The following is a 12,698-nucleotide window of genomic DNA, read 5'->3' as shown; positions in this document are numbered from 1 at the left end:
CCTGTGCTCCGCAACGGGAGAGGCCATAGCAGTGAGAGGCCCGCGTACCACAAAAAAAAAAAAAAAAAGTATTTACATATCCCTTTTGGCAAGAAGTCCTGTAGGCATTTAATCAATGCTTGTTGCATGAATGACAGTATAGACTACCAAACTCAACGTAATTATAGTACTATGGAATGTTTAGTTTAGAGGGAGTAGTTAGGATAGACGAGAGATTCCAGAAATTCAAAATGGTTCATATTTCCTGGCTATGGTGGATTTTCAGAAATTAAAAATTTGAGGGGTTTAAAAATATTTTCATATCGTGCAGCTCTAGGTTATAGCACATGCAGAGAAAGATATATCAAAGTACAAAGTTTGGAATGGAAAAGGGGTTTTAACTGAGCTTATCCCCCCGAACGATACCCCATAAACAGCATATTAACCTTGTATCAGCCAGTTGTGGGAATCAGCAATAACCTTCTGGTTATTTTCTGCCTCTCTAGCACTTTTCAGATCCAACATGATATGTCTTTTTCAGCTGTGCCTTTCTCACTGGATTGGCTACAATAGGCTCTTTCCTTAATTTTTGTTTGTTTTTGGCCTGAGGCATGGTGTTCTGCAAGTCTGAGGCATGGGCCCATAGGTGGCTGGTTTGACAACTGTATACCATACACATTGCTGGAGAAAGATTTTCTAGCAAATAATTTTCCCTCTTCCCCTGGTAATACCTCAGCCTTTCTCTCTTTTTAAAAATGCTGTGATCCTATTTGTTGATTTCTAGCATATCTTCCAGCATTTTGAAGTAAGGTATTTAGTAACAGGATACAGGAAGGTGTACATACTGAAGAAAGTAACATAGGTATAGATGTAGTCTTTGCATTTCATTTATTTAGATGACAGGTCAAATTTTATATCCAGCTGCATTCATTTGACTGGACCGTCTTGAAGCTGATGATAGCTGGTGTGCTGGTCCATTGTTTCCGAACAGGGAACCAGACAGAATGGGATTAACAAGGTGGGTCTCCTGTGTAAGCATCTGGAAAGTCATAATCGCCCACTGAGCTTCTAGAGTGCTGGGCACTTGGTAAGGCTCTGGGGGAAAATCACTGTGATTAAGTCGTTGGACAATCTCTTGGTCTAGCAATCCCAGGAAAGGGCTCTTGTAAACAAAGAATGGTGAAAAATCAAAGCTGCAGGTCTCTGAGGCAGAGCTGAGAAAGATTCACAGAAATGGAAGCACGGAGGACAGCAATTTCTGGTCTTATTTCATGACAGTTTTAAAAACATGGATGCGTTCACAAAAAGAATCGAAATAACTAAACCATCTGTAGTGAGGTGTTTTGTTTCGTTTTGATCATTTTCCTCATTGTTAGAAGAATGTTTGAGGGTTATATTGACTTGATGAACTGAACTCCTGGACCTATGTTGTTTCTCCACAGAGAAAATGCTAGTCTTCTCCATGTGCAAAAGTGGGATGTGGTGCTATTTTGGGAAACTCTCAAATTGTCCTAAATCCCACCCTAAGTACTTTGTTAGAAGCTTGAAGGTTTTATATAGAAATAGTAGAAGCTAAACCCTGGGTATCACTTGTTTTTAAAATTAGGGAATGGGGCTTCCCTGGTGGCGCAGTGGTTGAGAGTCTGCCTGCTGATGCAGGGGACACGGGTTCGTGCCCTGGTCCGGGAAGATCCCACATGCCGCAGAGTGGCTGGGCCCATGAGCCATGGCCGCTGAGCCTGCGCTTCTGGAGCCTGTGCTCCGCAACGGGAGAGGCCACAACAGTGAGAGGCCCACGTACCACACACAAAAAATAAATAAATAAAATAAAATTAGGGAATGATTGAAAGAATAAATCACTCCATGAATGACTGAAAACCCAAAGAAAGTGAATCTATAGCTCCTATGCTACTGCCGCTTGGGTTTTTCCTCACCCCACTCGCAAAGTCTCTTAATATTTACTTGGCATATTTTCACAGTTTAGCTTCATATATTTTTCTTCAGTAACAGGCCCAATGGCATTCATCCTGATCTCTTTGTTTGTATATGTTAACAGACAAAAAGGAAAAAAGAAAATCTCTCCTTTTAAGATATTTCTGAGTTTTAGTTTAGCTTTTCTTGATTTCATTGAGAGGTCCTCCTCCCCCCATAGTACCACCACTGCACTTGTAGAGCAAACTAAATAATGCAGATGAAAGCAAAATCAATTCTAATTTGAAACAGAAATAATGTCCATTACAGGGCTCTCAGAAATGGGAGTTTAATGTAATTAATAAGGTGAAGTAGGAGATATCCATGTGCTTCTTCAATATCTCTTTTTATTTAGGACTGCTGGAGAGTGTAAATTGTCTGTCTGTTTTACTGGGGGACTTGAATTACATCCCCATGGATTTGAAACATATTTTTGTGTACTATCAGTAATACTTCGTTCAAGTTAGTGTCTACGCATTTTATTCTGTGATTCATGCAATGAGGTAATGAGCTAGCTTATCTGATTGACTCACATTCTAGTTGGTAAGATTTTCTTTTTGTTATAAAATAACTAACAGAAGTTAGAACCCAAGTTCTAGTTCTGTTTCTACCACTTCTTTAATTAAATTAATAGTATTTAATTACACCTAAGGGAAGACCTAGTCTCTAAATACCGGTTTCCTCAAATAAGAAATGGGACTAAATGCTTTTCTGTCAACCCTCTACCACAAAAATTCTCCATGGACTACTGCTAAATTACAAAATCACATGGTAGCATTTAGCTTCAAATTCACATGAAATAAAAATAACTGCATTTCTTTTTAGCTATTAATTTAAAACTTTTTTTACCATTTTGAAGAGACTTCCCTTACACATTCTGAATTAGTGAGATTATAGTAGAATATCACAGTATTGAAAATTTGTGTTTTAATAAAGCTTAAATTGATGAGGGATTTTGGTGCTTTTTAACAGAGTAATAATATTTTCCTGGCCAAAATGTAGAACGTGTATTTTGATAAGTTAGAAGGTATCTACAGATACTAAAGAAAAACATATTTGACATTGAGACTATCCTGGAAATTCTGGACACGTGGTTATCACATGAACACATGGGTAGATGGTCAACAACTTGTCCGAATACATTAAATTTAAATGTGTAAATAAAATTCAGGGTTTACATGGTAAAATCACCAGTTAACTAAGCCTCCTCTTTGATTTGACGTGTACAGAGCGAGTCTTACACACATTCACATCTTAACAAAAATAATTATCTTCAGTAGTGAGGATCAAATGTTTCAACTCAAATGAAATCTATTGTACTTTACTATAGGTCACTTTCACTATTTTCAAAATTTTAACATTCCATTGGTTTTCAGTATTCACCACACAAGGATTTTAACTGACAACCGCTTAAGAGGTCAATATATCTTGGTTCCATCTCGGAAAAGGCAGGTTTATTTGAGTAGCTAGGACATATTTTCTCTGGCTTTCCAATACAAGTTTTTTGTTTCATTTTTAGTAGCAGTCAGTAGAGTAAAAATAATCAGTATAGATAATTAGGAGGCTGGAAAGCTTTGGGAACGATTTGGATGGAAGAAAATTTAAAAAAAATAATGGCATGCTTTTCTCATTCAATTCAAGTGATTTCTGTGTGCTTGGTGTGTGATCTACAAAGTAACAAATCTGATGAATGTTAACTCTTGAGCTAAAAACCTTTCTGCAGTTTCCCACTGACTTACTGATAGTTTAAATGTATCTGTTATGATTTGGTCCCCTCTACTTTTTCAGCTTTCCTCCCTGCCATGCCCCAGTGCATGCTGCTTGCTCCAACAATGCAGAAGCCATACCTTTCTTCATTCATTTATTAAGCTCCCACTGTCTCACTGATCTTTGCATTTCTAGTCCTTACCATACTTCTTGACACATTTACTCTTCCATAAATGTTCACTGAATAAACAAGTGGATACATGTTGTAAAACAATGGGTGATGTTACAGAAAGGAAGTAAAGAGAGTTTGCTCCAGTGTCACTGGAGGAAACCAGCGCACACACAGGGAGCATCTGGCCAGCCCAATAAGACAAACGGTGATCAATGCAAGGTGAGTGGTATAGAGAGAGACCAGGGAAATGGTTTAGCTATTCTAAGATTACACAGACCTAAAGTGGTCAGGAAGGTTTCCTAAAGAAAACAGGCCTGAAGGGAATTTTAAAGGGTAAGTAGTTTGTAAGTAAAGAGTACTGTGAAGGCGTTGTGGGCAGAAGCAAGATCAGATAGGTGGATGGATGGATAGATAGATGGATGGATAGATAGATACAGGGATACAGAGATAGATAGATAGATAGATACAACTAACGAACAAAACCCACCAGAATTTGATTATACTCTGGAAGCTTTGCCATAGTATGAGAAAGAGCAAAGAGAGCCGTGGAAGATTCCTTGCTTTGCCTTTATTCAAGAATACATGGGTGGGAAGAGACCCTCCTATCCTGCAGCTATTTTTGGAAGCCAGAAGATTACTGGTACCTGTAAGAAAAGGTGTGTGTGTGGGAGGGATAAACGTGACATATTCTACATCGAATAGAAGAAACTAGCTTTATAATAAAAACAAACAAGCAAAACCAACTCATTCACTTAAAACAGTGCTTCTCAAAGTTTCTGTGCATCAGATTCCTCTCAAGGGCTGTTAAAACACAGATTGCTGGGCCTCGTGACCCCCTTCCCCAGTTTCTGATGGGGTGGGGCCTGAGAACACGCATTTCTAACAGGTTCCCAGGTAATGCCGATGCTGCCAGTCCAGGGACCACACTTTAGGGAACATTGCATGGGGTTCACCTACATACACATTTTGAAGATTCCAAATGGTGAGATAGAGGAACTGCGGACCAAAATGGACAGCAGTGATTCTGTCAAGGAACCAGCAGATGGACAAAAGGTTGGGGTAACAGCTATTCCTACAAGTTTTAGGACAAATTTCACACAATTTAGTTATGAGCAAATGTCAGTTTTGTTACAGCCCTGCTATATGGACCACTGGGCTACTACCAGCAGGGGAAGGAGGCCTCTCCAAGGCCAAAGCTTTCTCTCTTGATAAGAGACATTATACAAAGCAGAAGTGGTTAGATGGTCTTTCATAGAATATATACAGAAAGGAAATAAAGTCTGCTAGAGATCTTTAGATTCTTTTTTTTTTTATTTGTATTGGGGTATAGTTGATTTACAATGTTGTGTTAGTATCTGCTGTACAGCAAGGTGAATCAGTTCTACATATATCCAGTCTGTTTTAGATTCTCTTCCCATATAGGTCATTACAGAGTATTGAATTGAGTGTTTGCAAAGCAGAAATAGTGTCACAGATGTAAAAAACAAACTTATGGTTACAAAGGGGGGGGATAAATTGGGATTGACATGTACACACTACTATATATAAAATAGACAACTAATAAGGGCCTACTGTATAGCACAGGGAACTCTACTCAATACTCTGTAATGACCTATATGGGAAAAGAATCTAAAAAAATGGGGATATTTAGATTCTTGATGACTGTCAGCTAGGTAGATAAGCAGCTTCTCAGAAGCGGTCTTGATCTGATTAAAATCCATCAGAAAAATGCCTATGAATTTCATCAGGAATACTAATTTCTTTCCAGATGGAAGTTGTAAATCATAACATACTAAAAAGGTTCTGCCTCAATCAGGTTTAGAACTTTTTTTTTAATAGAATACACCTGGGGATGCTTGTTACTGAGGTCATGGGAACTGGTGAATGAATGAATGAATAAGGCATGAATGTAAGCAAGGGAAACGAGAATTCATCATTTCCTTCTAGTTTCACAAATTATTTGACAAACTTCTTTACCACAAGCTATTTAAATATTGAGTTCTCATGGACGTTCTGACGATCTTGTCCTGGATTTGGGAACTGCTGTGTCTCTGTATGCAGTCATATAGGCACCAGGGTTTAAGTTATTTAGCATCTTGGTCTGTTAGAAAGAAAGAGAATGGGGTGAAATCTCCAAGTTTGAAGATGACGTTAAGTTCTTCTAAGTGACCAGAGATGGATTACATAAAGAGCTACAGACTCATTTCCTGTGGGCAGGTGAAGTGTAAGGAAATGAATTCAGGGAATAAATGGTTAGCAAGAGAGTTATTACCTTAAACACGAGAAAATGATCGAGGGGTTAATGATCTAGGGGTTATTACCATTGTCCAGAGTCAGCGTGAGCCTGCTGCCAGGAATTCAGCGAAGTGCAGGTACTTGTTGAGAAAGTAGAGCAGAAAACCCGGCATTATTTCTCCACTAAACTACTAAACAGATATGAATTCTGAGGTTCTTTGTTTCTCTCTTCATCAGTGTGCTTCAGGAAAGACAAGAAAAAAGAATGTGAAGAAAAATTCAACAAATCACACTACTGAACATTTATTCATTGCCTAATATGTACAAAGCATCTTATCCAGTAATGGGGACACCAAAGCCATTCTCAATGGCCTTGCACAGGTGACAGTCTCCACTGAGAGTAGTTTATTTGAACCGTTTAGCTAACATGAAAGCAGTTATCCTCAGAAACCATTCATTGCAAGTGAGGAAAGTGAGAAAGAGGTACTTCTCTGGGCTTCTACCAAAGGTTAAATTTTAACCGTCTAAATTCTGCCTTATGAAGACACATTATTGTTTTAAAAGAAGCAGAAGCTGCACGTGGAGATTTTAAAAATTATAAAACTGTAGAGCAGAGGTTGAAAACCGTTTCTGAAAAGGGCCCAATAGTAAATATTTTCGGCTTTGCGGGCCAGGTGGTCCTTGTTGCAACTCCTCAACAATGCGATGTGAAAACGAATGAGCTTGGCAAGATTCCAGTAAAACTTTCTTTACAGAAATTGGCATTGGAGGCCCCAGCCCCATGGAGCTGCCTGAGCAGAGCGGCTGTATGCAGTGCTGTGTGGGTAGAACCTGGTGTTGACGGGAACCATTTTCATCATCTTGCTGGTGACTGTAGTCCTTACGGCATTTTTTTTTTTTTTTTTTTTTTGGAGCAAATGGATCACTATTTCTCACAAGCACTTTACATTAACTTGGATTCTTTCTAAATTTTTATCCAAAACAGTGTAACAAAATAGTAGGTAAGAGTTCATACCAAAAGACCCCTTCCATCCCACCTTTTACAAACTGCAGTCCCTTATGGCATTTTGTGTCTACAAGCCCATTCGGCACCAGTGACAGCAGAGCAAGCAAGTCCTCCACAAGCATTTGGGAACAGAATAAGTTCTGTTACGCATGGGTTAGTGGAGAAGTTGGAATCAGAACTTTAGTGCTTGGAAATCATCTTTGGTCTGGACAGTTGGTAAATGCTGAATAATTTAGAAAAAACATCTAGCCATTATCTTATCCTAACCCTGTAATGCAAGTATTTGGCCACGGAGTCTGCTTCTCAGTGTTTCTTTTTATATTTGTATTTGTGGCTGTACTTGTTGAAAGTAAGACCCGAAGCTCCAAGGTTCAGTGTAAAGATGGAGTGCTCATGAGAAAGAAAGCATTACTTGGTGAGTGGTGTAAAAACCACACTGGAAAGGACTAATCTTTAATGGTTCAAAATATTACCACGAGGCAGACCTAACATGTAGACATTCGCTACTTTGTAATTGATCACAATGGGTTAAGAATCACAAATGTTTTTAATTATCCCAAGTCGGCCTAGATACTTCATTTGCAAAGCAGCATCAGCTGTGGGGGACGTAGGCCGCCATTCCTCGCGCTGCTCAGAGCTCTGTGCTCAGATGCCCGCACCGAAGTCGGGGTCACACCAGGTAGGCCTTTGGCCGTGGGCACCCTCGGGCTGGGAGGCTCTGGGGGTGACTGGAAGTGTTAGCAGTTGGCCTGGCTGAAAAAGAATTCGTCCCGCTCAAACACGTTGATCTCCTTGTCCTGCGCTTAAGTCTTCCCAGCCCGTGGCCTGGACGTCAGGGCAGCTTTTCCCATCTGGAATCTTTTCAGCCCTGGGTGGGGAGGGTGCAATAGAATTGCACGTTCACCATACAAGGCCGAGTGGCGGGTGGGTGTGTCATTTAATTTCAGCTTTGAAAATGCTGCTTTTCCTTTGCACTGTTAGTGAACTGGATTTTCCCCTCATGGAAAGGATACTTTTGTGCTTTCTTTTTGTGTTTATTTTATTTTAAAGGTGCTAGGCTTAACTTTGTTATTAAATTAAAATGCTTGTCTCGTTTGTGCTCCATTCAAGCAAAGCACTGATATATATATTTTTTTGCGGTACGCGGGCCTCTCACTGCTGTGGCCTCTCCCGTTGTGGAGCACAGGCTCCGGATGTGCAGGCCCAGCGGCCATGGCTCACGGGCCTAGCCGCTCTGCGGCATGTGGGATCTTCCCAGACCGGGGCACGAACCCGTGTCCCCTGCATCGGCAGGCGGACTCTCAACCACTGCGTCACCAGGGAAACCTCTGTATACATTTTTTTTTTTGACAACCCACACTTAATGTGAAATAACTGATGTGGGATACTGTAACTGTTTGACCTAAGGATTTTGCTTGTAACCCTAGCATTGCGTCACTGAAACGTTCACTGTTCTGTGCTTTTGAGCGAAATATCAATTAAAACAAAAGTAAAATCTTAAAAAATAAAACAACAACAACCAAAAAAACACACGCAAATAAGCAGTGGAGGATTTGGCCTTCAGGCCATAGTTAACTGACCCCTGCTGTAGAGAACGGCCACTCAGCATGCAGGGAACATGGGAACCTCACTAGCCCCAAGAGGATACCACTGCTGAAAAATAACTTAACGATTGCTAGATTCTTATTGAGGAAAATAAGAGACATTTGAAGCACACTTCCAACATGACTTCTCTTTTCAAAGGATGGGTCTTACTGTGTCTGAATCCAGACACTTCGAATCCAAGACGAAAGTATTTTATTCTCCTAAGAATGCACTCATGCAGCTTTTTGTCTTCAAACAGCCAGCTTCCCAATTGCACATGAAATTGGATAGCTGAGCTGTAGACTCTCTTCTAAGCCCCAATCTTGGCGGTTGGCACAAATTCTGGCCTTTTTATTTCTATTTGCCCTTTTGAAGCAACTCTGTCATTTATCTCCTAAACAGATGTTGCAGTCGGGTACCTTATGCCTAGCTCCAAAGATTGGCATATGGCTCCATCTAACCCATTGTCACCTTGTGCTCAAATCTGCAGCGGGAGAAGCTGGAGTTAGGTGCTCTCTGGCAGGCAGCCGGGGCCCTGGGGATCCAGCACCATATCTCCTGTAACGTGGTAAAGCTCCAGGGGAGACGAGGAAAGGCAGCCAAGACAAGTCTGCCAATTCCTGGATTTCACAAGTTTTCTCCTGGGAGCGCTTTTGTTTCCTTCCCTGCTTCTAACTTGAATTGACTGAGGAAAAAAAGAGGAAGGGCCATTGAATACAGGCACTCACATTTGCCTTCTAATTTTGTTCCGTAGGAAACGGGCCACCCACAGTGTTGGCAAAAGGAAGGGCAGCCAGAAAGACCTCCGGCCCCCTGATCTTTGGATCCATCATGAAGAAATGGAGATGAAAAACATTGAGAAGCCATCAGGCACTGACCCTGCAGGAAGGGACTCCCCCATCCAGAGTTGCCAAGACCTCACGCCAGTCAGTCACAGCCAGTCAGAGACCCAACTGGGGAGCAAAAGCACGTCTCATTCAGGTAACTTTCATCTCTCTGGCATCAGGAAAAACATCCCACTCTGAACCCCACAAAGGAGCTCTTGACTCCCTCTCTTGTGGATATACCCTTTCCACTAATTTGCACATCGTTTACCAACAGTTAAAATAATCTGATGTAAATTTGGTTGATTAACTAGGTTTACTTTCTATTCCATCATCGTGTTGACTGCCTTTTATAACTGTAATGCTTCTTGAAACTTCTCTAAGAAGTAAGAGGTGATGCCGTTGGGACATACTGAAATGTGAAGGCTAAATGAACTGATTGCTTTTTGTTACAGCTTGAAGAAAAGTTTTGTCAAGGCAAAATTTGAAGCTATTTTAGTTCTCTGTGTCTGTGAAAAGTTGATTTTAAATTTGCTGTCAATTCCTTGCTTTAAAAAAATCACTTCAGGGACACCTGAAGTCTGAAGACATCAACTATTCTGTTACTTTGCCCTGATTACGGTGGAGATGAACTGTCATCCCCATGCAATCACATTATATGATCACTAGCCTAGTCTAATGGAGTCTCTGAAGGCTCTGTTGGTGTACAAAGCGATCTGATGAAAAAAAGCCTGCTGTTTAATGATTTGGTGCAGAACAATCCATGTCTAGGAATAACTGAGAAATCCAGAAAGTGGATGTAAGATATTTCAGTTGATGTGGGTCCTTATAGTTTCAAAATGCTTATGGGGAGTTGAATAATCAACCCAATACTCTCATCAAAAAATCTCTTGGTCTACTCATGATATGTGTTTATAGAATGGGTAGCTGTTTTAAACCAAATTAAATATTTTAATTGTTTGAATGTGTAACTGGTTGATTAGACTTTCTTGCAGAGTTGTTTAAACAAGGACTTTACCAGTTTTCGATCGTGAGTTGCGTATTCCTTTTCTAGACCTTAAATAATATCTCAAGCAGTGTCCCTAACTTTTGTCACTTTCAATTATTAAACTATAATCCAGTTCCATTAAAAATTATAATATGAGATTTAAATTAAAGATTCTTTTCCCCTTATGGCCAGTCATGCTTCTGGTTCTGAGCACGGGGGGTCACGATTTGTTTTTTTCAAATCCTCCAGCACCTGGGAGGAAAATGGAGTGGTAGGGTGGGACAGCAGGAGGGAGGAGCATATTCTGTTTCAGAAACACCTTTACCCATTCTTCCTACCTATCTGCTCTTTCTGGTTTTGTGTGGGGACGGAGAGGGAAGGTAAAGAAAAGATGCGAGTAGAAAGGCAAGGTGGAAGGGAAGAAAGCACAGTTTGAAGTTCTTCACTCACTTTCTGGGCACATGGACTGTCCTCATGTGGCATCCAAATTCTCAGTGTCTTAAGAAATACAAGTATGAAGTCTTCATGAGACCCTGTGGGATGCCTCCTCTGGCCAATTCCATAACCTGAGATATCAAGTCAGGGCTTAACCCTCTCCCACCAGGAGCAGCTCTACCTGTCAGCCTCACTGGTCCTCCTGTGGATCATCTGCACTTACGTGAATTCCAACAAGAGGACTCAAGCCTGCTCAACTTTCCAACTACCCACTTGACCCAGAGGAAGCTCCTGTAGCTTGGACAGGTCAAATGATGAGAGAGCTTGTAATCCACACTGTTCCTCTCTCAGCCTTGCTTTCTTCAATTACCTCTTCCTCTGTTTAAATAGACACAGTGTAGACCAGCAAGCCTGAATAAGCTTCTACCCAGAGAATGAATGAAAGCTTCTTTTGCAGGAACCTCAACAGTCTATAGGTGTTCATTCTTGTAGCTTTGTTCCATACTGGACATCAGGAGGCGAGAAGCACCTCTGCCTCTCACTGGAGGAAATAAAATTGTCTCTCAGCCCTCAGAAGTTTTCGCTAATGATTTCTAGGATTCCTCCTTATTGATTTTTCCCCTTATCATTTATATGCTCAGATGACATTTGGGGTCAGCGAGACAAGTTTTGTTGTCTCTTACTAAGTCTTGAGAAAAGTTTAACTCCAGATAATGGCTGTTTTCTTCAGAATGAGAGGATACTTGTGCCTATTTGTCTTTAATTTGAGGACATACTTGCCAACTCTATAATAACAGGGAAAGTAGCACTCGAAATCCTGTTTGTTAAACTTGACAGTACATGAAGTATTCTCTGTGCTATTGTGGTTAAAAGGACAAAACTCTGATTGGAAGAATTAATATTGTTAAAATGGCCATACTACCCAACACAATCTACAGATTTAATGCAATCCCTGTCAAAATATCCATGACATCTTTCACAGAACTAGAACAAATAATGCTAAAATTTATATGGAACCACAAAAGACCCTGAATTGTCAAAACAATCTTAAGAAAAAGGAACAAAGCTGAAGGTATCAGGCTCCCTGACTTCAGACTATACTACAAAGCTACAGCAATCAAAACAGCATGGTACTGGCACAAAAACAGACACATAGGTCAATAGACCAGAATAAAGAGCCCAGAAATAAACCCACACACCTATGGTCAATTAATCTATGACAAAAGAGGCAAGAATATACAATGGAGAAGGGACAGTCTCTTCAATAAATGGTCCTGGGAAAACTTTACAGCTACATGTAAAATAATGAAATTACATGTCCTCACACCATGTACAAGAATAAATGCAAAATGGATTAAAGACCTAAATGTAAGACCTGAAACCATAAAACTCCTGGAAGAGAACGTAGGCAGAGCACTCTTTTACATAGATGGTAGCAGTATTTTTTTGGACCTGTCTCCTAAGACAAAAGAAATAAAAGCAAAAATCAACAAATGGGACCTAAATAAATTTAAGAGCTTTTTCAGAGAAAAAAAAAATGAACAAACAAATTGACAAAATGAAATGACAACCTACCAAATGAAAGAATATATTTGCAAATAATATTACCAAACAAGGGGTTAATATCAAAAATATATAAACAGCTCATACAGTTCAATATCAAAAAGACAAACAAACAAACAAGCAACCCAATCAAAAAATGGACAGAAGACCTGAATAGACATTTTTCCAAAGAAGACATACAGGTAGCCAATAGGCACACAAAAAGATGCTCAGCATTGCTAATTACTAGAGAAA

The 12,698-nt window shown here is 40.1% G+C and overlaps 1 protein-coding gene across 1 annotated transcript in view; it reads left to right on the top strand.

Moving 5' to 3' along the window:
- The window catches only part of DCC (DCC netrin 1 receptor), a 774,287-nt gene that overhangs the window by 682,590 nt on the left and 78,999 nt on the right, over nt 1-12,698 (top strand). The window contains exon 24 of the mRNA XM_032654035.1: nt 9,409-9,635. Within this exon, the coding sequence (XP_032509926.1) occupies nt 9,409-9,635 (227 nt within the window). The remainder of the gene's footprint in view (nt 1-9,408; nt 9,636-12,698) is intronic.

This window comes from Phocoena sinus, chromosome 14 (genome assembly GCF_008692025.1).
Source record: "Phocoena sinus isolate mPhoSin1 chromosome 14, mPhoSin1.pri, whole genome shotgun sequence".
In the NCBI taxonomy this organism is placed as follows: Eukaryota; Metazoa; Chordata; class Mammalia; order Artiodactyla; family Phocoenidae; genus Phocoena; species Phocoena sinus.
This window is presented reverse-complemented; position numbering and strand designations above follow the sequence as displayed.